Source organism: Fringilla coelebs (assembly GCF_963513975.1).
Source record: "Fringilla coelebs genome assembly, chromosome: 17".
NCBI classification, from domain to species: domain Eukaryota; kingdom Metazoa; phylum Chordata; class Aves; order Passeriformes; family Fringillidae; genus Fringilla; species Fringilla coelebs.
In genome coordinates, this window is record NC_140043.1 from 4,275,739 (window position 1) to 4,303,148 (window position 27,410).

At 38.6% G+C, this 27,410-nt stretch overlaps 2 protein-coding genes across 2 annotated transcripts in view; one reads left to right on the plus strand and one right to left on the minus strand.

The window, feature by feature from the left end:
- The window catches only part of RSPH14 (radial spoke head 14 homolog), a gene marked incomplete at both ends in the record, with an annotated part of 70,986 nt that overhangs the window by 6,793 nt on the left and 36,783 nt on the right, over positions 1-27,410 (plus strand). The gene's annotated exons all lie outside the window — the stretch shown is intronic.
- Positions 276-27,164, minus strand: GNAZ (G protein subunit alpha z; the record flags this gene model as incomplete). Its single annotated transcript, XM_084217526.1, has 2 exons — positions 276-620; positions 26,442-27,164. The coding sequence occupies 2 exons, from the start codon at positions 27,162-27,164 to the stop codon at positions 276-278; spliced, it is 1,068 nt and encodes a 355-aa protein (XP_084073652.1).

Below are 27,410 nucleotides of genomic sequence, written 5' to 3' on the forward strand. Positions count from 1 at the left end.
TTGTTTGGGGTTTTTGAGTTTTTGGTTGGGTTTTTTTTTTTTTCACTGAGGGTGTTTGGTTTTCTTGGAGAGGAGGCTCTCACTCTCCAGAACATGTATTTAGGGAAAATTATGTAGCAGGTTAAGGGGGCATAAGAGGAACTGTGTTCATATATCAGATTTCCCCATTTTCTCTCCTTGGGCTATTAAGCATTGCCCAATTTTTTTTCCACTGAAGTGGAAGAAGTTAGCCCCTTTTTTATCACTCCAGGAAAACAGATTAAACCCAAGGATTCTTAGCAGAGGCCAATGTATTTGAGATTGTTCTGAATGATGACATCTGTCACTGCATCAAACACAAATTGTATGTTACTGGTATCAGTGGCACAGGTGAAGTGTGAGTAGATCTCCTTGGTCTCCTTGTTGCGATTCAAGTCCTCAAACTGGCGTTGGATGTAGACTGCTGCCTCCTCATAAGTGTTTTGGCCTTTGTATTCAGGAAAGCAGACTGTTAAGGGGATGCGTCGGATTTTTTCTGCCAGCAGATCTTTCTTATTCAAAAAAAGGATGAGGGAAGTGTTGATAAACCAGTTGTTGTTGCAGATGGAATCAAACAGACGCAAACTTTCTGCCATTCGACTCTGTAGGAGAGGAAACAACAGTGTCAGCAATAGTGCTTCAGCAGAACTGTGTAAAGCTCACAGCTCTGTCTGCTGCCCTGAGCAGGTGAACTCTGTTTAAGAACAATTGAGCATGACCACCACAATTATGTTTGGAAATTAAAATCCAATGCTGCTATGGACTGAAAGAAGAGAGGTCTGTTAAAAATCAGCGGCTGCCTTGAATGTTCCTGGGCTGTTGCTGCCACTGTGACATTTACACTGATGCAGCTGGAGCTGTCCATGGTACCAGGCTCTTGGGAGGCTGTGTTTATTGCTTGGTTTAAACCTCTAAGTAGGTGTAAATAAATGTAATGTTTTGAATAGAAAATATTATAGATGATTAAAAGAAATATCACTCAAGTTTTGTCAAAAGTAGATACAGAAAACATCTTAATCAGGAATTTTTGGCAAGGTCAATATTTTTCCAGCCTGCTTAGGTTTCAGAAAATGTTATGCATACATCATGAGTCATGGGAGCGATCTGGGGTAAGTGAACAGCAGGGATTTGGGATATCAGAAACCAAGGGTATATTTGGTTTATAAGACTATTTGCAAATAGGCATGTGTTCCATTTGTCTGGCTTGTGTTCAGAGGGGATGAAAATAACCAGAGTCTGGGCATTTTTGTTGTTGTTTAGCTGTAAGTATTCTGGCCAGTTCTCCAGTTTGGAAAGAACAAACAGTGGAGGAAAGAGGATGACTTTTGCTTTTAATAGAAATAAGGTATTTATAATATAAATTCTAAATTCTCCTGAAATTTGTATCAGTTGTGTCTAGTGCATCTCCCTTGACTTCCCTAGAGTCACCTGGTGAGAGGAAGAGAGAATAGTCATGCACTGTTTATTACACAAAAATTAACATGAAAATATTATTTATTTAAAATTTACGTTTTATGTTGTTTTATTTGGAAATTAAATATATTGTATTGTTATTATTTCAAAGGAAATCTGCAACAGTTTTGATCATTATTGTTACACTAAAGCTGTATGCTGAAAAGATGGTTCTTAAAAATGCACAGTTGCTGAAATAGGAGCAGACTGGTTTACATAAGCTTTTCAAATTTCCTCATATACTTTCCTCACTTTGTTTTATTACTCCTTTTCATTTGCTAAGGGTCAACTTGGTCAGAATTGCGTCCTGTGTTCTCTGAGTTCCATGGAGGCTCTGATGTAGCTCTGTGTTTACAGTGAAAGCCAGGGCTGGTGGCATTGCTGGTCATTCCCAAAGCCCCATCAGCGCCGGCAAGGCGGGCACTGCCTCGGCAGCCAGGGGCAAAGCTGACTCACCAGCCTCTCGAGGCACACTGAAACACGAGCTCAGCCAGACAGTTCTGATTTGGGGGCTGTTTGTTTATTCTTCCTTTGTAAGGTGGGGTCATCTGACACTCCAGCCCAGTTTCTATACAAACAGATTTATAGGTGTAAAAACATAGCTTTAAAAATATGCTTGTGCATTTCTTTTCACAGTGCAAATACTGACACAACAGATAATCCCCTGAAAAATCATAGATCTGTTTTCAAATACTCAGAATTTCCTTTCCTGATTTTGTAGTTGATAAATAACCAAGCAAGAAATTTTTATCTCAGTCAAAATGCTTTCGCTACTAATAGTCTGAAAAAAATCTTTTCAAGCTAATATAGGTTTTTGGCCAACTCTCAGAACAATCATACCAACAGGATATTGCATTTTAAGAGGTTTGTGTTCATTACTGTATTTTGTAGTGAATCCTAACACTGTCTCTACTACCAAATCCTCCATTGGAATCTGTAATCCAAGGGCAAAAGCAGAGAGTTAAAACCCTTCCATAAACTGGGAGATGTTATGAACACATACAAGAGGACAGTCAGTTTTAAATTATTGTAAACTTGGTGATCTCTTGTGGGATGTAAAGAAAATATTAGTAAATTGTTGATCTTGACACCTAAGGAATTTCTTCTTCAATGTAATATTTTAATACTGGCTCAACATCTGAAATTCATAATATCCTTAACTATACCATTTCTTTCAGTTAAAAAGCAAATAAGCCAACCAAGAATCATTTCCAACAAAGATGCAGGTGATATTTTGCCAGTGCTAGGCTGTAGTTGCATGGTATGAATGTGTGATATACCTTAGGAAATGAACCCCCCAATTCCAGGTCGTGATTTTAATAGCCAAAGCAGGAAAATGTATCAATGAACAATGAGGAAATGTATCAGAAAGGAAAACCCTAGTCTTGTAATCTTACAGTCATACAGTGGTTCAGGCTGGAAGGGAGCTTAAATACCATCTAGCTCCAAATCCCCTGCCATGGCCATGGACACCTTCCACTCTCACCCAACCTGGCCTTGAACACTTCCAGGGGTGGGGCATCCAAAGATTCTCTGGGCAGCCTGTGCCAGTGTCTCCTCACTCTCACTGGGAAGAGTTTCTTATTAATACCTAATCTGAATCTACTGTCCTCCAGTTTGCAGCCATTCCCCCTTGTCCTGTCACTGCAGGGCCTTGTACTTAGTCCCTCTCCATCTTTCTTGTAGGTTCCTTTCATGTACTGGAAGGCCACAGTGAGGTCACCCCTACCCTTGTCTTCTTTAGGCTAAACAATCCAATTTTTCTCAGCCTTTCCTTATAGGAGAGGTGCTCCATCCCTCTAATCAACTTGGTGGCCCTCCTCTAGACTCACTCAACTCTGGACTCACTATGCTCTTCCTGTGCAGGGACCCCAGGGCTGCATGCAGCTCTGCAGGTGAGGTCTCACTCAGTGGGACAGAGGGGCAGAATCCCCCCCACCCCTGCTGCCCACACTGGGGGCTCAGCCCAGCACGGGGAGGCTTCTGTGTCCCAGCACACATGGACAGGGCAGGGCCAGCCCTCACCCACCAGCATCTCTGAGTCCTTCTCCCCAGCACTGTTCCATCTCCTCATCCCACATGATTTCTTGCCATACCTCAAGTGATTTATCCACAGTTCTAAGGTCAAGGCTGACATTAAACATACATGATATATCCACTCATGTACTCCCAGCAAAACAGGCTCATTTCTGCTTTTGACAATATTGTAAAACTACTTTACATATCATAGGGAAAGTGAACTTGAGAGGGTTATGGCTTATTATAATAAAAATAGAAGAAATTGTTGTATGAGTCCCAAAGGTGTCATACACACAGTATGACACAGTAAAATAATGATAGGCATTCTTCTCTGCAGTGCCTTCTCCAGTTCTGGAATCCTGAAGGGAGTACATAGCCAGGTGGTCAGAAAAAAATGTGCTGCTGTAATTTTATAATTATAAGCAAGCTGGGGTATAAGCAAGATAATGCCAATGCCTTACCCAGATGGCCTTGCTGGGGGCTAATTGCAAATTCTTCTCTGAGCATAAGAACAAGGAATTGGTTGCTTAAGGGAAAGAACATGCTAAGGAACAGATGGCTGCTTTTATGCTTCCAATAGTTTGCAGAGGCACAAGCATCCCTGGTCATCCTCTGGAACAGTAGAGGTGTGCTTAGCAGGAAAGAGTTCTGAACAAGTAAGCATTTTCAAAAGGGAAGACCCAGTTATCAAGATAGCAAGTAATCAAAAGAACAGAGTTTGTAAATGGAGCCAAATTGTAATGTAGTATCTCCTTTCAGCTTTCACATTAAAGCTTTCTAGTCACAGCTGGGAGAGCTTTGAAATTAAAAATGAAAAATTATGAAGAGAGAAACTATCACAAATAGGGGAATCAACTGTCATTTCTATTAAAAGCTTAAGAACTTCATCTTTCAGTCATTATATCTCTTTCATCATCATTATTTTAAAACTGGTCGGTACTTGGGGATTTGAAGACCCTAACAAAGCCAAGTAAATTTTTTCTTGTGTAAGCCATAAACAATAATGAATAAATTTGTGCAGGAATAGTAATATTTACTTTCTAGAAAAGTTAGAAAATCTTTAAATGTCAGTAAATATTGGAATAACCAGTGGAAGCTATTGCCATTTTCCTGTAGAGGCTTTCCTTGCAATAGTGGCTGACATTTAGCATATGCTGGTAGCTATGAGCTATTTCACAAAATGGCATGAAACTCTCTATTTCAAATATCTTCTTTAGAGATCCATGGCTTAAAATCTTCTGAAGAAAGCAGATTAAGCTAAAGTATTTGAAGAAGGGGTAGTGGGGTAAAAAGGTAATTGAATCAGTTGGATGTTTTTCCTTAAGTTTAATAGACCAAAAAAAAAAAAGGAATCCATTCTGAAATAAGGACAGTCTACAAAACAATGAAGGAAATACCATTGCCCAGGACACTCATACTCAAAGTAGTTCAAGAATTCAAACAATGCCTGAGAAAAGCAGAGGGAAAACAGAAGAATTTCACAAACAAAAATACAGAAAGCAAGTGATAGCTTGGGTAAATACAAAGAAGCACTCTTTTCTTGTAAAAAAGACTACAATGAGTGCTAGTTAAAATGTCCTTCCTGTGTAGCAGTCAGGCAGTCCTGACTGAGTGCTGGGTAAGAGAGGCATACAGAACTATTGTATGGTTCATCTTTTGTTCAAAGGAAGAAGACTTCTACAAGAATGTATGTGCTCAGGTGGCTGCTGGACAAAATGGGAAAATATTATGATAATTTAATGAGTTTTTAAAATTTTCTTTCATGTAAAAATCCAGGAGAAGAAACTATCTGTTGGAGAGAAGTAAATAGACTTAATCCAACACCTCTCAAAGAAATTAAGAATGCCACTGAGGTAGAATTAAACTGGGATAAAACTCTTTACGTGGGTTGTCCTGTATGTATCTGTTTCTAGTCTTGGCATCTCCCAGAAGGGATGAGGAAAGCAATACGGATTTGATTAGACAAAATTGTTTTGATTTTTATACTTTTTCTTCCCAATCCTTGTAGCCCAAAGTTTTCTTGGAAAATGTTGGAATTCTAAACTGTCAAAATTAGAAGAGATGACATAGAAGAGTAAGCCCCACTGTGAATTCACTAAGAAGTGTTCTTAAGACACTTAGCAGCTTAACTTATTCTGCCAGCAGACAAACTCATTATCCCATCACCCAAACAATTTATTACATTGGTCTGAAACCACTGCAGGAAATCCTGCTCAGTCACCTTGTAAACAAAACAGGGAGGAGCTCGGGATAATTAAAAGCAGCTATGTCAATATAGCACCTATCGTACAGATCCATGCATGCACATGCCACCTGGTTATGTCCTTCCTACCAAAATGCCTTTCAGTGTCCTGCATATGGGGGGACTGGGAAGTGTAGAAAGGTGAAAACCTAACATAGCATGTTAGTTTATACCACCACAATGAAGGGAAATTGAAAGGGATGGTAAAAGGTTTTATATTGTAGGAATATTGAATCTCTACTATGAAATGAGCTTATAGAAGGCTGAGAAACATATGTATTATGAAGTGGAGCCCTGAAGAAATTTTGTGTGATTTTGATAGGGAGATATCTATTTATATTGTGAAGGCAAAAAATTTTATTAAGCATGAAACGAGTTTGTTTTGAGTTTTTTTAAATCAGATTCATTCTCAAATCAGGAGGAACTATATATTAGCAAACAAAATTTGTAAGCTACCAAATAAATTCTTCTTTATTTTAAAGATAATGTCCTGTAATTGTTCATACTTACAGTTTTTACATGCAAATGTGGAACTGGTAGAGGAGGCAGTAGTCAATATTTGATACTTCTTGTTCAGAGAAGCAAGGGAAAATAGACCTTATAAAGTGGTTGTGCAGCATACTATCTCCCATGATAGTTTCCTGTTGAATATTGCTATTGTCTTTACATAGAACTCTGTAGATGATAACTGAATCTGGCAGTGTGAATGAGAATTACAAGAGGACTTTTAGGCTTGGCTATTGTATGGGATGACAATGAACAGCATCATGAATATTTTATCATGTATGTTCTCTGTGACTGAGAAAACCCTGCAGTGTTACTAAGGCTTACTGTGGACTAAGCCAGACAAAGCAGATCTAATTGGGAATATTACTTTAACAGAGTCCTGAACATTTGTCTTTGAAAATTAATCCCTGCCACTTTTCAGGCCTGCTGCAAGTCATGTCTTAGGAGTGCACGCTCAGTTAAGCATTGGTATGTAGTTGTTACATACGAGTAATACTTGTGCCAGTGACAGACTGGGGTAAAGCAATCTTTAATACTATCTAGCAAAACTGTTTTCTATTCCTAGATCAGGAACAATGAAGAATTGTTAATCCTACTAAGTACAGGCTGACACCAAGCTATGGTTGTAGTAAAGGAAGCTGAGCTGAGAAAGAAGTTTGATTAAATTTCCTGACTGGAGGATTAGATTTTGAGCCAGGGGATTTCCAAGCAAAGGAGGAGGACAACAGGTGCTTCTGCTAGGACCTATAAATTAAAGGGAATTTAAAGAAAGGATATATAGAAAACTCTTAGAAGAACAGTGTAAAAGGTTTCTGAGTTCAAGGGTCAGAAAGTGTGGGACATTCATCATTCCATAGAAATGCTAGAAGATCCAGATAAAGGCTACTCCTCTATGTCTGGCTAGAGTATTAAAGGCTGTTCCACAAACAAGAAAAGGGGCAAAATAGAAATGGAGAAATACTCATAGACTGATTTATTGCTTGTGACTGGCTATACATATCTTTTAAGTAAGCTGAAGTACAGGAAAATTATATTTAGAAGTCACAAAATGGGCATGTGATAGGTGTTATATTTATCATTACCCATAAGAGAATTGCAAGTCCAGAGGAAAGTTCTAGAAAAAGGTATGTTCAGGAAAATAGAAATATGGGGCAGTCAATACTGGTCCTGTGCCTGACAGAACAGCCACACAAGTCAACATTTCTGGGAAGCAGTAATAGGGATAGATTGGCAAAAGTAATGCTGCTGCAGCTGACAAAAGAAACTTAATGTCCCAGTTGGCCAGCATAATAAAACCTACACATTTCCCAGGCAGCGTCCAGCCAGGGCAGTGCTGCCAGGCCTGCAGTAAAAGTACCCAAGAGAATCACAAAATGGGCAGATATCTTGGTTTTTATCCTTAAGGGAGGGCTTGGTGTGTTTCAGTTGCTCAGCAAGCAACTGTTAACACTCTGCTTTTACTGCCCCAAAGTCAGCAAAGTTTCATGCTACAGAGGCCTCTGGCTGCTGCCTTATGAGTGCATGTGCTCTGCTCCGCTGTGGGTCATTTTGGGGCACAAGCAGTACTAAGAGGGAAAACATCCCATAACGGGAATATAAAAATAAATCTCCAGGGTCTTTCACAGTGCCAGCAAATTAAGATTTTCTGAGTACAAATTAGGATCTTTATGTCATTCTAAGAAGGAAATTTGCAGCATACAATACCCATGTTTGCTTTGAGGGGTGGAGTTTTTTAAGCATTGTACAGTATCCCAGGCAAGCTGCATATTTCTGGAGGTTAGCAAAAAACTAGCTTAAAAACATTTTCTTGATAAAAGCATATTCATTTAAAATGTCATCGTTCTTGAAAATATATTCAAAGTGTCATTAAAATCCATATTTCAATTTTTTTATGTTTTATCCTTAGATTGAGCTTTTTGTATGGTAATAGAGCCCAGCTTTTCTATTCCTGATAATAATCATTTGCTTTCAACACTTACTCAGTGTTTTCAAGTGGGGTGGGATTTTGGGTTTTGTTTTCTTCCAGGTCTTTAGATTGCTTGCTTAGCTCAAGGACAAAAGGAGCATTTCAAGCATATATTCCACACAACTGAAACACTGCATAGTTTTACACATAAAATGGTCCAGTGGTCCTTGTTTGAGACCCTTAAGCTTACTGTCAGCCTTCTGTGTCTAGACATTCATAGAATCACAGAATGGTTTAGGACCATTAAGATCACCTAGTTCCAGCTCCTGCCATGGCAGGGACGCACTCTGCTAGACCAGGTTTCTCAGAGTCCCATCCAGCCTGGCCTTGGGACACTTCCAGGAATGGGGCATCCACAGCTTCTCCAGGCACCCTGTCCCAGAGCCTCACCACATTCATAGTTAATAATGTCATCCTAATTTCCAGTCTGCATCTACCCAGAAGACAGAACTTGACCTTCAAGGAGAGGCTGAGGGAGCTGAGCTTATTTGGGCTGGCAAAGAAGAGGCCAAAGGGTGACAGCCTACAATTATTTGAATTAATGGTGACACAGAACTCTTCCCAGCAATATCAGAGCCAAGAATAAGCAGCAATGAACATGAATTGAAGTTTGGGAGGTTCAGATTAGATGTTAGGTTTTCTCTAGAAGATTAGCACAGCTCTGCAACAATTTGCTGAGTTTTGTGAAATCTACATCCATAGAGGATTTTCACTCAACTAACTGATAAAGCCATAGCTGGCCTGATTTACTGTTGGCAGTAGTCCAGACCTTAAGGGATCACATCCAGCCTACATTTCTGTAATTCCATGCAATGTAAAAACATATTTGTAGTTGATGCATAAATAAGAAGTCAATTTCACACACAGAGTTCTGAGCAGGTCTCAAACTTTGCCTCCAAAAGAGATGAATTCAAGCACAAGGGCTGTCCTTTGATGGAAAGAGTCACTATCCTGTTTTTGAGGCAGGATGAAAAGGAAATAGTTAATGAATGGAGTTATGGCCTTTCTGGAATATCCAGGGTTTACTCTCTTCTGTTCTTTGATGCTCTCTGGTCCTTGGAATAGCCCTTAAGCTATTGCAATAGTGCCGAAATCTGCAAGAGAACTACACAGGAATACACAAGTGAAAAGAGAAATGTTTATTCACTCTATCAGGCTACTGACTAACCTACTTTTGTATAGTTTATTCATAATCCAAGCTTTTGCTGATACTGTCTGTGTAAAGAAAGAATTCTTTTCATTGCACCTTCTTTAAAATGGGCATTTTTCTAATACATTGCAGGGTGGGAAAGGGTGTTAATAGGGTGAATATTGCTTTCTAACAATTGTCCTAATTGAAGTAAAACAATATATTGACTACATAAAAGGAAATTAATATTTCTTTTTAAAATGGCACAGGGACAGATTGCAAGATCTTGTGCCCGTGAATGCCCTTTCTCTGCAGATAATACCCATATGATATAAGAGTGCTCATCAAATAAATAGGTTTTCATTTCAACTCACTCAAGCCCACCTTTCAAACAAGACTCTCTGGATCTTTATGAAAGATGCAAGATGAGGAGTCATTTGTAACAGTAGCATTAGAAAACAGATAAAACCAGCAAGAATTATCATAAGCATGGAATGACTATCATATGAATTTAAATAAACTAGTTCTTTTCAATCTGCAAAAATAAATAGCTGAGGAGGAACACGTCAGAGCTCAGAAAACCATGAATGGTATGGAAATGTTGAATAGTGGATTATTTTTTCACCATTTCTTACAATGCAAGAAGTAAGAAACATCAAATTCATTTATCTGACAGCAGACAAGTATTCCTTCCATACAGTGCATAATTAAATGTAAAACTCTGTCATGAGATGTTAGAGAATCATAATGATAATAGTAAAAGTCAAAAAAGTGTAATTGGGTTCAAGAAGCAATTAAATTAAAAGGGCACTTAAACAAAGAGATGTTGATGCAATCTGCTGTTCAGTTACCTGGGAGGGTAAATTGCAGGAAATATCAGTGTATGCTTGATCTGTTCCCATAATTTTCCTAAATGTCCATTGTTGCCCACAGTCAGACACAGACTGCTGCAGGTACTGGCTGTGACCTAGTACAGCTGGTCCGTGTGTTTTGGCTGTCAGAACAGCTCATCCTTGGGGAGAAATCAGTTGTTTATTTCCCTGCTGGTGAAAATTTCTCCTTTATGTAACCCATGTGAAATCGCTTCAGTTCCCAGGCAATTTTGCCTTTCCCGTTAGTCTTGCCCAGCTTAGAAAAAGTTTGTTTCACACACTTCACCATCACTTGAAGCAGTGAGTGTTTCTCATTGAAAGGTAGGCAAAAGCTCTTGGCACTAGAAATACTGACCTCTAGTAAATTGCATTGTCCAATGCTGGAGTGTTTAAATGACAGAAAGACAGACAGACAAAGAAAGAAAAAGAGAAAGAAAGAGAGAGAGACTGGTTCACATTGATGCTGAACCAGTTTTCACCAGAATGAGTTGGCCAGTCGTTTCATTCTTCAGTAGTATCTGAACAATAAAAGCAGCCTATTATACACCAAAAAAGGTAAAAGGCCCTTTATACTGAGAAATTCACTGCAGGGGAAAAAGTCTCACAAACCCTGAGACCTTTTCTCAGACTGTGGGAGATGTGGAGAGGGATGCATCTTCCCCTCACAGCTTAGGCAGCTGAAATTCTTGCAGGAGACTGGCTTCTTGTTTTATTGCACCTTTGAAGATATTTTGGGTAGGATGCTTACAGAATTTAGCACAGCAAGAGCTCTTGTGGGAACAACAGCTGCATTCCCTTTGTAGCCTGGCCATGTTGCAAGATTAAGGTAGCAGGAGCAAGTGGGTATTTTTAGCACCCTTGCCTGTAATTCTAACAAAGTTCTTCCCATTGTGGGGGTTCTGAGGTTGCCTCCTACTAACCTGGAAGAAACAAAGGCTGAGGGGCACAAAGGTCAGTGTTCAGAGTCAGGAATGAAAAGGCAAGAGGAAGAAAGCTGAAGGGAAACTGCGAAGCAGCCTCAAGCAGAGGGTCTGAATCTGGGTCTGATCTTGGCCGTTTTTGCATAAGCTGACAAAAGTACTAAGAGTGCAAAACCAGCATGTTTGGCATCATGGAGAATCTTGTCTTCACTTTCAATAAATTCTTCTGGTTTTAAGGAACATTAGTGGGATTCAGAACAAATCAATTTCAAGAGATAATTTCTATGAAGTTATTTCAGAGCAATTGGAGAAGAATGAAAGAAATGGTGATGTATGCTGTAAAAATGCTTCTCTCATATTTGAGATGGAAATTCTAATCTGTTGGGCTACAGACAAAGAAGTAAAAATAATTTTGTTCAATCAGGACTGTATTTAAGAAAACCCAAACACTCTGATGTTGTGGTCTCAGGTTACAGGAACACATTTTCTCTTCACTGAGCTCTCTCTCATTCAACTTGCAAGATGGACAATATCCTGTGATAGCAAATATTTGTCTGTAGAGTCACAACTCTATAGATTCATGCTTTACTATAGACTTGCTGTTTATGAACTGCTCAAAAACCAGAATTACTGGTTTCTTCTCAAGCTTATAATTATTGTATCCGAATATTTCATTGACTACATTTGTTTCCACAGCATGTTGTCAGATCAAGAGGTGCTGTTGAAAGGAACTTATAAATAGGGAATGAAACAATCTATACAATGAAAAATTATAGGGAAGAAACAATCTATACAATGAGAAATTATAGTTAGAAGGAACCCAGTAATTCTAGACACCCAATCTAATTTTCTAGAACATAAGTTTTCAGCACATATATTAATGTATTTAACAAAGATTAACAGATTTTTCAAGATGTCAGTGATATCTGGTGTAGCTCTGAATAATCAGACCTATTACAAATCAAATCACAGCATCTCAAATTAGGTTCCTTAGAGAAAAGTAAGGAAGAATGTGGGATTACCTAATAAAATTGTCATTTACTAAACACATTTGGAGCTAAAAAGGAGTGTGGACCTATGCCAGGTTCGAGTACAGTTTTTCAGTAGTGTTCCACTGCTTTAGCCACATTAACTTCCTGCTTTCCTGTTACCCTATGTTCCATTCATGTCACATTTTCCTCCCTCTGCTAGAGATGATGGCAATGGTCCTGCAGTTGACAGTCTTATTTATCACATGAGCCCCCATTAATCATAGAAAAATCATTGCATTCATTGAAAGAGGCATAAAATCTGTGGAAAAAACCCATCATCAATATAAAGTTGGAATCAAAATATACACAAACAAGACAGTCAAAATAAGGCTACAACAACATTCTCCCATTTACTAACTCTTATTTATTTGATTGCACCAGAGCACTTAAACTCCTCTCCACCTCATCCTCAACCCACAATGCTTCACAATTCAAACTTTACTCCCAACCTCCTCACTCTTCCAGTGCTGTTTCTTCCTCTGTCTTGTACATTCCAGATGAGAAACAGTGCTTATATAATTTTGTACCATTAGAGGCTGAGCAGATCTCCATAATAATGGTTTGTACCATTCATATTAGCACAGAAATTTGCACAGTTTAAAATAATTCAAACTTGCAAAGGAATTAGAAAAAAAACTCATCACCTCTGAGACCCTGGCTGTGCCATCTGAAATATAAAGATCTTGTTAAAATAATGAAATTCTTAATTGTTTTTCTTTTATAATAATGGTTGAAAATATTTTTTTTCCCTGCAAATGAATAATTTTCTTAAAATTGCCATACATTTCACCATTTGCAGAAAGGCAGATTTATTGCCTTCTGTCCCCAGCTTCCTCATGACTAGTTTGGTACAGAGTCATTTTGGTGTATTTAAGGGTCCCTCTAGGTATCAGAGAAAGAATCTGAGAAAGAATCTTGGCTGTGGCTACTTCTAAATGGATCCACTTTTATTATTCTAAAATTCCTTCTCTCCTACACTGGGGAAAAGCTTTTGTGGTACTTTAATCCTAGAATTTGCAGTGCTAGAAGATAGGGCTGTGCCTTTTGTACATCCATCACTAAATTTTATTGTTGATTGTGTGTGTGAATTTCATTGAGACTAGATTGTTTTTCCTTAAACTGTGGGATCCCATACATCTAACACATCACATTATTTATTTTATCTTGCCATCTAATAATTCCAGCTGAAACTGATAGCTGAGATCAAGAGGGGTGTCAGATGTGCTGAGACTGAGTTACACAAGGAAGTGTCTCGTGGGACTCTCCTGCTCTCAGGAGACAATAGAAACAGCATTATTGGCTTATTGCAAAAACATTACCATGTCACTCGAGCTGCTTCTTGTGGGATCACAAGGGGAATTGCAGGAAGTGCTGGTGGAGTAATGACAGGTTGGATAACACAACTGAGCAACAAGGCAGGAAAAAAGAGAAGCTATTTGAACATTTGATTTTTTCTGATATTACAGAATTACTTTTTTTTTAATGTTTATTAACTTTTTTTTTAAATACATTTTTTTTTAATGTTTACTCCATGTGAATAACAATGCAGTAGCCTTGGCAGCCTGCATGATGTCTTTTGCAACAAATCAACTTCTAGTGTTGTCTCCTGTCTGGTTGGAGGACTCTTAATTAATGGATCTAGGACTGAATCAAGAAAGGAACATTCTGAGAATTACTTGTAACAGAGGAAACAAGGACGAAAACTAACCAAGTTACCATCTTTTGCAGGCTGGAAGGGATTTCATTTATTTGCAAGGCTGCTTATCACTTGTCCATTTCTCAGATTCCTTAAGGGAGCATAGACTGATTTTCTGTTCAATCCTTTAAAAGGGGAAAAGCTCCTGGGTTGTGTACTGTTTTCCTATTTTCAACTTAGTATCTAAATATTAGGTCAGAAATACTGTAATTCATTTTATACCCAGTTATAACAGAAAATCATTTTGGTCCAGTGACTCCTGAATCTGTCCTAAGCACAGAGAGAGAACCCGAGATGCCTTCTCCTCCAACTTCTGTTTTCCACTGCATTCATTTCAAGTCCCTCTTCAGGTTTCCATGGAAATAGCACAGAAGTGTGCTTATATTCTTGGCATTAAAATATTCATAAAAAGGGATAAAGAGATGGTTTAAATGACAGATGCTGTATTGCTGAAGCAGGCAGTCAAATTTAGGGTTCTTGTCTGTAAATGATCATGTGTGTAAGCGAATGCATTCTGGAGAGAACAGGCCCAGAATAAATTCCTCACAGTGGCAGCAGAAGGGATAGGCAGGACAAACCTGACCTGCAGAGAAGGCAGGAATGGAATGCAAGATTTCCCAGAACAATGCAAAAGAAAATGCTGTTAAGATTTTGCTATTAGAAGTTGAACCCTTTCTCAAGGAAAGAGAAGATGATTTAAGCTTACAGAATTATTTTTGTTAACTGAAAAAAATATTGCATTGAGCTCTTGAGTACATTAAATATTCTAAAATAACGATAAAACCTCAATTTTTTTTAATCTTAGAAAATCTAACTGGAAGCAGGAAATACACTGACTTATCTGTATTTTTATTAATGAATCTTATTCAGAAAAATTATTTTGGTTGTTTACTCATTATAGAGATTTGAAACTTAAGCACTAGTAAAATTATTCTAGTAGCATAAATAAGCATTTATATTCTAGTAAATCTGGTTTTCTGATTCAAAATATAAACTCTAGTCCTTAAAAGACCATTGCATGGGCAGATTCCACTGCAGTACTTTGATCCTCAAGGAGAATGGAGTACAGTATGTAATATAAAGGCAGCTTTTAAAAATTTATGAAAAATAACTTAAAAGCTTGCTGATAGAACATTTACTTGGTGTGGTTTTCATTTTACAAGAATAAAAAGATTTTAAAAATATAAATCTATGAGAATAAACACTTCAATATGTCAAAATACTGTCCCTTTTAATAATGGAAGTCAGGAATGTTGTATTGACTTGTTTGCATTAAGTTACTCTCAAAAAAATTTGCAAGTCATAAGGCAGATGACCAGTGCATACTGATGAAGATCCATCCAAATGTTTATTAGTCTTTATCTATAAAATCAGTCTGACTTCTGGCATGTTTATTGGTAAATCCTTTTTTTGAAAGACATTCAAACAGGGGTAATATGCCAATCTGCTAAACCAATTATCCAAGCTCTGTATGCAGCAAATAATCTGGGACATTTTTATGCTTAAAAAGTGTTTAAAGAAGTATCTCTTTCAAAAAACACCTTTTTTTATAAGCCATACACATCTGGAACTGAGAAAAGCAGGTCAGACGAGGAAGATTAAACCACTGATACAAATTGATAGAACAATCAAGAAACAAACCTCTCATCTCCACTGCTCTACCACAGAAAAAGAACATTATAATATGGAAAAGTTTAGGAATTGTTGTTTTAGAGTCACTGCAGATATGCTCTTTTCACTGCATCTATAAAGTTTAATAACTAAAATTTATAAAACAATCCACACCCTCTCATCCACAATTCTGTATTACGACGCTGCCATTCAGGCCTCAGCTCTGGGGACTGGGCTCCTGGAACAGCAATGTGTGACATAAATGCCAGCCCTGAATCAAGAGGAACACATCAAAAGGAGCAGCAAGGACTTAGAGGGAGGATTTGTCATCTGCTGAACAACGAGAGGGAGCAGCAGGACACTAAACAGCTACTGAAGGAAAGATCCTCTGAGGATACATTAGGGAATTTAGCAATGGCTCAATCATTCTTTCTGGAAGGTGCATTTGCCATCATATGACACTTCCATTAAAAAAAAAACCTTATTTCTCCCACCAGAAATGCCCCATGCCTTAATCAGAGCTGTATGACACAGATATCACTTTACCACTGGATTTTAAGAACAGTGGAGGTATTTTATGTCTAGGATTTATTACCATAGAAAACCTGTTGGTTTTCAGCTTGCACTTTTGGATAATAATGTAATTTCCCTACTCAGAGGATAATCATCTTCACAATAGAGAAAACAGTAGAATTATAAAAGCATTTTCAAGCTGTTCTAGAAAACTCTGATCACTTCTTAATGGGCATGCCCTAGAATCCTTTGTGTAAGGCCAAGTGAGAAGGCACTTTGAAAAATCCTCAGTGGAAAAAGGGCTATAATTTCTCTAAAATCTTCACATTAAGTAGAACCTGCAACTAACTGAAATCATACCATCTGTAAAATCCATATTAAGAATCATTTTCAACTAAATCTCTAACTAATCACTCCCAATTACCTTCCATTCAAGATAGATGCTGGCTACTTTGGAGCAAAAAACCCTCAAAACATGGCACAGGGCTCCTCAGCAAAAATACTACTGCATAAATGTTAAAATCATTTATGATCTTTCTGCCTCTAGTGCAAACTTGAAAACTAATTTATGTCATCTTTAACCTATAATGATTCTTATAAGTGGGATAAAAAAATGAAAAAAAAAAAAAGAGAAGAGATTTTTTTCAGAGGTTTATGGATGGGAAAGACTTCAGATACCAAGCAATAAAGCAATCTACCAGCATGGCCTGTAAATTCAGTACATAATCATGTAGGTGAGCCAAGACTTTATCTTATAACTCATCTTCTCTTTGCTGGCCAGCTGCACCTCATTTGACATTGCCCTGCTGTGTGACTGATGCCCTTTTAGCAGGAGCTCTTATTGAGTTATGTCAACTTCAAAAAGTGGCAGAGTGGTATTACAGATTGGGGATGAATTATTCATGAAAATAATTATATTGATGAGGGAGAATGATTGAAAAATCAAACTGGGGAAAGCCAGACTTTTTTCTTCTATATTTCTTAGCTGTACAGCACCTCACTTCTCTCTGATATTGTACAAGAGCTTCCCTATTTACTTTGTACTTGTACATTGAGCAATACAACAAATTGCATATAAAACTGATTTCTAAATAGGAAAGTCAGTTTCATGAGTCAGAAAGCAAGATATCATCCAGGATCTATTTACCAATAAAGGAAACAATTGAGAATGTGCAGTATTAATAAAGAAAATTCATACTAATAAAAATTACCAATTTCCTCACAGCAAATAGTGAATGCAAAGAGCACAGAAATACAGAAGTATTAATCAGGAAAGCAAAATACAAAGAATTAAAATCTGGAGCCTGGTTTTGCTCATATTAAAATCAGTGGTAGCAATATTTTAATTCATTTTGTTATTTGAAAACTACTGTCAATAAAATGAAATCAGCATCTACAATATAATCTGTTGGAATCCTGTACAATTTCCCAGTACTTCTTCTTCAGTAAAACAAATATTTCAATTATTAAGCTCCATGTATGATGATATAAATATAAGGATTTTCATCATTTAGTTGTATATTTTACAGGACTCTATTAAACCACTACACCCATCCAAGCCAGGAGCAGACAGGTTTCCCAGACTAGTTCTTTCCCACTGGCTCATCTTTTAGCACATGGGGACAGCCTGTCCTGCTACTGTGCCTTTAAAATTTCCTTCTTGAAGGCTGTCCAGCTTTCCTGGCCTCAGGACTGTCCCCTCAAGGGACAGCCAGTCTCCTAAACGGGCCAAGTGCAAGGTGGCACTTCTGCTGAGCTCCAGCCTTGCTTTCTGAGAACTGCAAACTCTCACTTTGTGATTGCTGTGCAGGGCAGCCTGCAAGCAGCACATCACCCAGCAGCTCTCCTCTTCCTTCTGCAGAGTTCCTGGCCACCCTTTGCAGTGGTGCCAGTCATCCCAGCACATTTCTGGGATGGCAGCTAGGTCATGGTTTTCCTGCTGTGCCTTCCAGCTCCCTGCTTTGTTGCCCATGCTGTGGGTGTTGGTGTAGAAGAGCTTCAGTTGAGCTCCTGATCCCACCACCTTCTGGGGCAATGAGCACTATTCCCACTCCTGACCATTCTCAGGCTTTTCCATCATTTCTAACCCATCAATAACCTTTATGTCTCTGCTGCCACCTGGATCAGCCTTTGCTGCCAGGGGAAAGTTGGTTCAGTCTCTTTCCTAAAACAATGTGGCCTGAGTTTAGAAACTTAGAATCCATCTAGTGGGTAGAGACATGTTGATATAATCTCTCATTAGAGAGAATTAGACCCCCCCACTATTTCAAGTCAGTATTTATCTGACCTAACTTCCAGCCAGTTGTTCTTTGCCTTTCTCTGTTAGATTTCGCATTTCTTTAAATATTGAGCATTTTTTTCTCCTTCAGGTATTTATAAACTAAGCAGGTACTTCACTGTTTTTTAGCTCTACAAAACTAATTAACCTTTTGAAACCTTTTAAAATGCTCTAAGTCTCAGTCTGGATTGCTGGATAGCAATGACAGCCACATGCTCTGCAGAGCACTGCCTCCAGGACATTTTAGGCACAGCTACAAAGCATTTACTCTTGTCAACTTTCATTTTATTTTTTTTAACATATCTTTAACCTCCTTTGTTAACCTCTCACATTTCCAATTCAGTTGGAATTTTTTTTTTCTTTTTCCACGTGTAGGTTGTTGAGGGGTTATTTCTTTCTTTCTTTCTAATTCCTACTTTGTTTGATCTCTGAAGAACAGCAAAGGCACTCAGCAAGCTCCTGTTGGTGCCATCCCTCTCTGTAGCACTGCCAGGAGAATGCACACTATCAGTACAGGCTTTATAAAAATTAGTGTACTCTGACAAGTCCAATGAAATCCCTCATCAGTATTACCAGCGTACTACTGCATAAACATTTAGGCCAGCAGAATTCCAACTGATCTGGGGAAATATTAATGGAAATAAGCTCATTGCTATGTCAGAGTTGCAGTGGGAAAGCTCAGGCTGCTGGAAGCACTGGGAGCTTTGGCAGGATTGGGCTGAAGCCATTGTCAGCAGCTGTGACACCCTGTGCTGTGTTGGCAGGGAAAGAGCAGAGGGGGAGAACATCAGGGTGCTGAACTGAGGGGCCTGGCTGTCCTGGAGGAGGTGCAGCATGTCTCACACACCACCATGGCCTTCTACAAAATCAGTTTAGGCACAAGCTTCCTCCCCATAACCGAGAGACTGAAGGATTCCTGCTTCTCATTTTATGCTAAATTGGCTTAAACTATTATCAACAGTTTGTTATTACTGATGGGAAATGGCTGGGAGTTGATTCCTATTAGCAAAGTAAAATATGGCCAGTGAGTAAATCATGAGAAAAAGTACACAGAGAGTATGTGGACTGTGTATTTTGAAAGCAAGGTGTCTCAATCAGCTTAATAATGGAAAGAAAGGACAGTATCAAGCTTAAATATCTAAAAAATAAGTGACAGGAGTTAGAGAGCTGAATTAATTGGAGTAGAGGAGTTATTCATTGTCTGCTAATTTTGAAGTATAATCAGGGGACACTGTCATTGGTTGACAAGTTAAAAGTTTAACTGAGCGTATTAATAGCTTTCAAAAAATGCATTTTGATGCTCAAAAATCTTTCCCAAGATACAGGCATACGTATTCAGTCTTGGCAGCACACAATCAAAAAAAAAAAGGCAGTAAAAGTGCAGCAACAAGGGCAAATTACTAAATCTCTGCAAGTGTATAGGATCTGTTTAACGCCCAAGCTCATTTAATACCTTAGTTAATGACAGAAGGAGTAACTATAGTAACAGATAACACTACATCAATACATGCCATGGACACAGGCCAGGTTTAAGACAACAATATAGCAGGATTAGAATTAATTTCAGCTGTATGCCAAGGCACAGAGATTTTTTAAAATTCATGTAAGTAATTCAATTCAGGGATTTTGCAGAATTGACAGAGAGTAGTCACTAATGAGCCTTACAAAGGAAACAAGCAAAATGAATTTCAAGTTGGGTAAGAGTTTTGCATACACGGAATATTTTATATGCAAAAAACCAAGGAACAAAGACAGTTATATCTGAAAAGGCTCTAGTCTAGATTCAGTGCTGCTTCAAACTGCCCCATGAGAAATATTTCTAGGCATGTTTTGGTGATAAAATATTTGGATTTACAAAACTCTATAGCTTAAATAAAACTGACCACCTCTTGCAACAGCCTATAACAAATATCTTTATTTTCTTAAGTTGTAAAGTTTCTGTCAGGGCCTAGAATGGCTCCTTTTACCAGTGCTAACTCAGCCAGAACATGCTCAGCCAGTGTTGCACTGACTGCTATAAAAGGTTATTAGGATGATTACCCTGTAAGGATATTAGTGTAAAGGCAGTAGACAAACTTTATAGTAAATTTTGAAAAGAGAACGTGATGAATCCTGTAGCCCTCCAAGAAGAAGAATGCTCAGGGACCAGTCCATGGCCAATGCTGGCCTGACATGATTTGACCTGCAATCTAAATTACTGACTTGTAATTATGGAAGAAAGTTCTGAAAAATCCACCACCACCAAAACTCTGAAGCTGTATTAACAGCAAGGATCCTCCTTTGTTCCAGCATTTCTACTGGTTTTTAAGGCTAATTGAACTCCACTACTCTGTCCAGGGTTGGAATACCACAGGGAGTTGTTACAGCTTGTACACCTACAAAAATAACCCAAAGTAGCTGTAGCTGTTTTTCTAGACCAGGATGGAATTTTTTTTTTCATGTTGGCACATTTCTCCTCACTGTGATTGTTAAGTAGACAACATAAAGATTTATGAGAGATGATACCAGCACTTCTCTACCCACTGGATGGATTCTAAGTTTCTAAACTCAAACCACATTATTGTTTTTGTGGCATTGGGCTTCATTGGGATCTTGACCCCTTATACTGCAGGCAAGTGAATTTCCAAGCCATAACTATATCATCAATGTTTCTCATATTTCTTTTAAAAGTTGCTCAGTTTTTTGTTATGTTGGCATGAAAATCTACATATTTTCATCACAAAGAAGCAAAACTGATTGCCTGAGTTATGCCACTCTACTTCACACATATTAAGTTTCAGAGAATCTAATTAACTTCTGGAGATTAAATCTCTACATGTCCAAGCAGCATATTTTCCATAAGGCTAGGCCAGGCTTGTCACATGTGCCTCACAGCCCTAAAATTATGTGGCATTCCTTACTGCTCAAGGGATTCTTTGAGGGCAAGCTTACAGCTTGATTTTAAGGCAATGGTTTGCAATAGAGTAATCTAGAGAGTTGCACATGAAGATGACAATATGCTGTCAAAGAACCTTGTATTGCTCTGGTGTATTCCTCTTTGAACTCCTTGCTTGCTATAACCAGTTCTCCAGTTTCACTTGGATCTTTCCTATACAATATATTTGAGAAGATGTTCATGGCTTTCCAGCCCCTTTGAGAGAGCAGAGACATTCAGTTCCTTTCCTTCACAAACTGATTCTTTATCCAATTGATATTATCCAGTGTGTATGATCAGCTCCTCTGCCTGTCACTGGCTGTGGCTTTCTGACTCATCCCAATTCTCCTGTGCTTGACAGGTGCCTTGTGTTCATGTGTACTACACTGGGGGCTGCTTTAACCCTGCAGTTACAGAGCAAGCTTTACTGCCTCCACACTGGTAGGCATTCCTGGAATTCAGCTGGCTTTTGCTTGGGGTTTTTTCCCTTCTTTTATAGTTTGAAGAGCAGCAGTGTTGCTGGATCACTGAGATTTTAACTTCAGTTCTGTTTATTCATCTGTCAGTACCTATGTCTTTCCACCTATGTCTGAGCCTGAAGTTCACAGGATATTTAGGAGCATTCTGCAACTCCTGATGCCTCGATGTTTTACTCACCTTAGTGCTGTAAAGCTTAGAATTAATTTAAAAATTACAGCAAAACACCTTACCTAGTCTAGGACTTTTGAATACAGCCAGTCACAGAGACCAAAAACGGAGTTACATCATCTCTCAGGCATTTGGCATGGGGGATTTTAGCCATTGCCTGCTGTTACCTAGTCAGGAAATTCAGTCATCTAAGTCAGATGTAAGTCTGACAACTAGCCCTGGATACCAAAGCAGGCAAATACTGCCCAGTAGGTCCATTACTTCTGTGCCATGGTTTTCCAAAACAGGTAAAAGTCTTTCTGGTTTTGCCCCTGTGAATTTCTTTTACTGCTCTACAGTGACAGAAATATTTATCTGTAGGTTTAAATACGGGGTTGTCTTAGGGATTAGTCTATTGACATGAAATAGATAAGCCTCACAGCAAAGCTTCCCAGGCTTTTACAATCTGATACTGGCATCTACTGCAATCATACAATGCCATTATAATGAGTCTAATTTTTGTATTCCATAGTGGGGCACATTATCATATTTATTACTTTTTTTTTTTCCAATTAGAGGAAATAATTTAGTGAACATACAGACAGAATTATTTGCATATAAAGTTACTGTTAGTATCTGAAGTTACATAGAATTTAAGTTCAGGGTATGGCAAAAAATCCAAAATATGAAAAATTGCTGCCCCGTGTGTTCTATGTGAGAATATTCACATAGGAAGCTTACAATTATAATGAACAATGTAAACAAAAATAAATCTTCAGACTTGAAAGAATATCTAGTAAAAAACCTGCAAATTGGCAGCTGATCAATCATTTCCTGTTATGTATATTCATTATTTTACTGCTATTTACATATTTTAGAAAGTACATGCTTGGATACAAATCTTGAGGCTGGAGTTGTGATGCATTACTATATAAAGTTAAACTTGGGTAACAGACATATGTATATTACTTTGTTAAGTGCAAAAAGGCTAGAATTTCATTGGCAGTGTTGAAAGATTACACACATGAGTACTGAAGTCATCTAGGCTTTGCTCCCACACAAACTTCACTATGAAAAGTCTTGAAATGGAAAAGCCTCATGAAAAAATGTAACAGTGTAGGTCAATCTTTTTCTAGGATTCCCAAGAGACTTAGTTTGTCAGAAAAACGTTTCCTGACATGATCTTTTACCACTGATAATAACAGGTGCTAGAAGGGCTATGGGTACATAGATCAAAATTTCCCCTCTGTCCTGTTAGTATTAGCATTGCAGAAAAAGAGCTGCATACCAGAAAGGATTTTTAATACCCTGAATTACTGAAAAAGCTGAACTGTCAGGAAAGGCAAATAAGCCCCTTAAGTATTTGGCCTCAGGGAGAAAAAGGGAAAAAAAAAAAAAAGGAAGAAAAAATGTTACCAATGTTGTTTACTTGATAAAAAATTTCCTGGCAGAACCAGGATTTCTGCTCAAAATTCATACAATTAACATATGACAGAAGGCTTCCCAGTTATTATTAGACAACTGAGAGGTTCGATTATGTCCCCAGCGATTAGTGTTGCATGAGGCCTACTCCAACCTGAACTGTTTGCTGCAGCATTCTGGCTTTTTCATCTGCATCTTCCTTTTAACAAGATACTAAAAAAAGAGCCTCAAAAAGCCTAAAATTTAATTTTTATATTCATTTGCAGTGGCTGTAAGAAAGGGAATAAAATTTACTTGTTACCTGCAAGCAGTTTTCCTCTAACATCCATATTTACATTATTACTGAACCAGTGCCATTTCTAGACCTGCACAACCTTTACTTGGTATCTCCTGCACCATGTGAATCTCTTGGGACTACTGACCTCAGGAATTCTCAGGCACACACTCCTGTTTAACTCAGCTCATTATGTACTTTATTGTTGCACCCTTGAAGTGTTTCTCATCTCAAAGCCTGTTGCAGCTACAGGCTGTGAAATAAAACCATCCATGAAATGTACAGCAGGACAGAGCTGGACAGATGGGGACACTCACAAAGAAACCAAGAATCCTTTCCATGGGAACAGGCAGCAGCAGTGACTTCTGAGAGTACAGATTCTTTGACATTCTCTAGCACACATTTATTTAAAGAGAAATTGAAATAAAGATGAAGCACTTAGATATTAAGGGGTAGTGCCTTCAAAGTGCAGGATGCAACATGTAAGAAGGCAAAAAAAATATTACTTGATAATGTAACATTATCAAAGGCCAGAGATGGCATCTTAATATGTAATAAAAGATACAATAGGTCAATCAGCTGCTAAGGAGCATGAAAAACAAGACAAGTAATTTATTTGACATAATAGAGAAGAAATCAGCATGGGATATAAAAACTTAAGGCAACCTTCTCAGAGTGCTGGTCAGGAATAATAATCATACAATAAACCAATAGCAATTCAAAGGTATTTTACAATTTTGCAACTGTGTCAAAAGAAGAGGCAGCTGTTATGTGGTTGAGTCATGCTAACTAGCTATGGTGCATGAAATGATAAAGCTATATTTATTAGATTAGGTAGGGGAAAAACCTCCCAAGATATTGCAGAAATGAAACCGGACACAGATCACATTTCCAAATAACCCTAGATAAGCAGGAAAAATATTGTTACAGAGTGACAGAGAATACAAGGTGAAGGAAAAAAGTGAACTGTAATTCTTCATTTATCTTTCTCTTCAGTAAACAGCTAAATATCACATATGTTCAACAAACAAGCAAAAATATTGGTTTGTCCAGGTCTACAAACTGTCAGCTCAGGTGATTTTGTTCTGGAGAGAGATGTTACGCAGAATAAAGCATAGCAGGAGAAAGACAAAAGCCCCTGAAAAAGTCAGCCTTCCCCTTCTGTTATTTGTTTTCAGGCAGGATAAATTTAACTTAGTCACTTAAGATGTCACACAAAGGAAAAGTTATCCAGGCAGCCGATAGTTCAGGCATTTTTTCTGTTCTCCTGTTCTGCTCTCTGGTGTCACTACAACAATCTCACCCTCAGCAGACTTCACGACTCAGCTATAATCAGAACCCACAGTGTGCAGAACTGGTTTTCCCCTCATTTCTTACCATAGCTGTCAATCATTATTTTAACGCATCTTCAATAAAGACAGAGTTCATGCATAGCATTTCTCCACTTCTGTCAACAGGATCACAGAAGTTTTCATATTCATACAGATCATTTGCTCAACTTTCACAGTTTATAAATCAGCCAGATTCTTACATGCTCTCTCAAGCAGTAAGTTATGTTTGGCAGTGGACTAGTTTTATTTAGCAGTTCTCTTCACCACAGATACTACACCAGGAAGCATTTTACACTCTGCAACTCCATCATTTGTAGGGCTTTTCTCATGAGTGGCAGTCTCAATGTTTCAGTTCCAGTAGTGTACCAATGTAGGTTCTATGGTTGGTCTGGTATGGACCAATGCTCATAAGGATTTTTCAGAGTATATTGATTTTTTTTCCCTTTCAGGTAGTTCTTTTTGATTTTTAGATCAGAACAGTAAGGCAGGAAAAGTCAAAAGAATTGCAAGAAACTCCTAGTCAGGGTCTAATGTAAAATGCTTTTCCTAATATGTCTGAAAATGAGGAGAAATAATTAGTGGCAATGTTTCTCTCATGTCAAGAGGAGGTTACTAAACAAAAGCAGATACAGAAATCTGTTACAATAAGAAGGCACTAATGCCAAGACAAGAATCTCCAGATAATGAAGGGTAAGTCTGCACACAGGACAGTGGAATGGCTCATCAGTATAGCACAGAGAAGAAAACAGAAGTGCAGTTTATAAACAGTAAAGTCACTACAGAAGATAAGAATAGAGAAATATTATATATGTGATAAGCTATACCAACAAAAAGGGGCCGTCATGCATTCCTACCCACAAACTCCCTTCTCTTAAACAGCATGTTTTACAAGGCTGTCAAAAGAAACTAATTTCAAGTAAAACCCCTGTGAAGCTTAATTCAGGCACTTTGAAAGTCACAGCAAATATATATTTGTGTATCTGTAAGCATTCATCTATTTCCCATGGCTACTGTATCTGCGTGCTGTGAAAACCAGAAGCGAACAACATTAAAGACTAATAAATGGGAATAGCTGTTCTTTGGACAAGGCAAATTGGCCATTTCACCAGAAACAGTCAATAGAAAAATGTCATTTTAATTAAAAAACATGTTTAATTAATGTTAAAAATTAATTTTATCCCTAATTCCTATTGAAAATCTTGGGGGAAAAGGAGGGAGGAAACTGTTACTTACTATTATTTTACCTTTGACTTTTCCCAGGACCTTCATGGTGTCCAAATGAACCATCCCTGTACACCAGGATGTCACCACTGCCTACCTTTTTAAGTGGTGTTTGAAGTAACAGTTAACCATGTAAACTTTTACTTAAAGGCACCAAAAAAATTAAAAATTGGCTGACATGTGAAAAGCGCCTCCATTTCCCAAAAGTAACATTAATTAACTAACTCTGTCCAGTGGGGAAAACTATCCAAATAAAGGAACCAGAGCGTCTGGGTTTTCCTAATGATTGGGGATTATTGCCTTGGGAGGGAAAGAAGGAGGGGGAGATAAAAGACCAAATACTGATGAAGGAGAAAGGAAAAGAAGGAAAGAGAATAAGGAGGAGAAGGTGCACTTACTGTTTGGTTATCTTCATACAGCTTCAAGTCATACCCACTCAGCTCCACACAGAAAATTATTGCTGTAACCCCCTCAAAACAGTGGATCCACTTTTTGCGTTCAGATCTCTGTCCACCCACATCCACCATTTTGAAAGTCAGCTCTTTGAAGGTGAACTTATTTTCTACAATCCCTGTGGTCATGTCCCGAGACCGCAGAATGTCTTCCACCGTGGGGATGTAGTCCAGGGCTGCGATCCGTTCCAGGTCGTTCAGGTAGTAGGCAGCGTTATCCTCCAGGTGGTACTCGTTGGAGCGGCAAAAACACTCCTGCACACCAGGGTCTGCCCACAGCCTCTTCATCACCCCCAGCAGCTCCGGGGTGATCTCCCCTTTGCTCTCGGCTGGGCCTGTCAGGGCAAAAAGCTGCACTGCATCGTATGCTCTGTCAGGATTGTGAAATTCTATCTTGAGGGTGGCCAGAGCCCGAATGATGCGTGTGAGAGAGTCAATTGCATTATAGATTATCAGAGGTTTGTATTCCTTACAGGCCTCCAAGTTAAAGCCACCGCTGTGAATGATTTTCATCTGCTTTACGATAGTACTCTTCCCAGAATTGCTGGTGCCCAGGAGGAGGAGTTTTATCTCTCTCCGTTGTCGCTGGCTTTCAGAGCGCAGGTGGCGGTCAATCCTACGGGACCGCCGCGCTGCCTCTTTCTCCTCCGAGCTTTGCCGACATCCCATGGTACAGCAGGCAGGTGCAGAAGGGAAGGGGTGCAGATTGGCTCACTCTCTTGGCGTCTCTCAGAAAGATCTGCGCTGTCTTTCAGTTCTCGTGCCAGGTACACCCCGAATGGAATAACGGTCACTATCCAATACCTGATGATCCCCGATGCCTACAGCCACCTAATTGAGTCCCAGCAAGGGTGCAAACCCATGTAGGTATGCAGCCACAGAAATAGTCTCTTCAGCAGATCTCATGGCACTCCC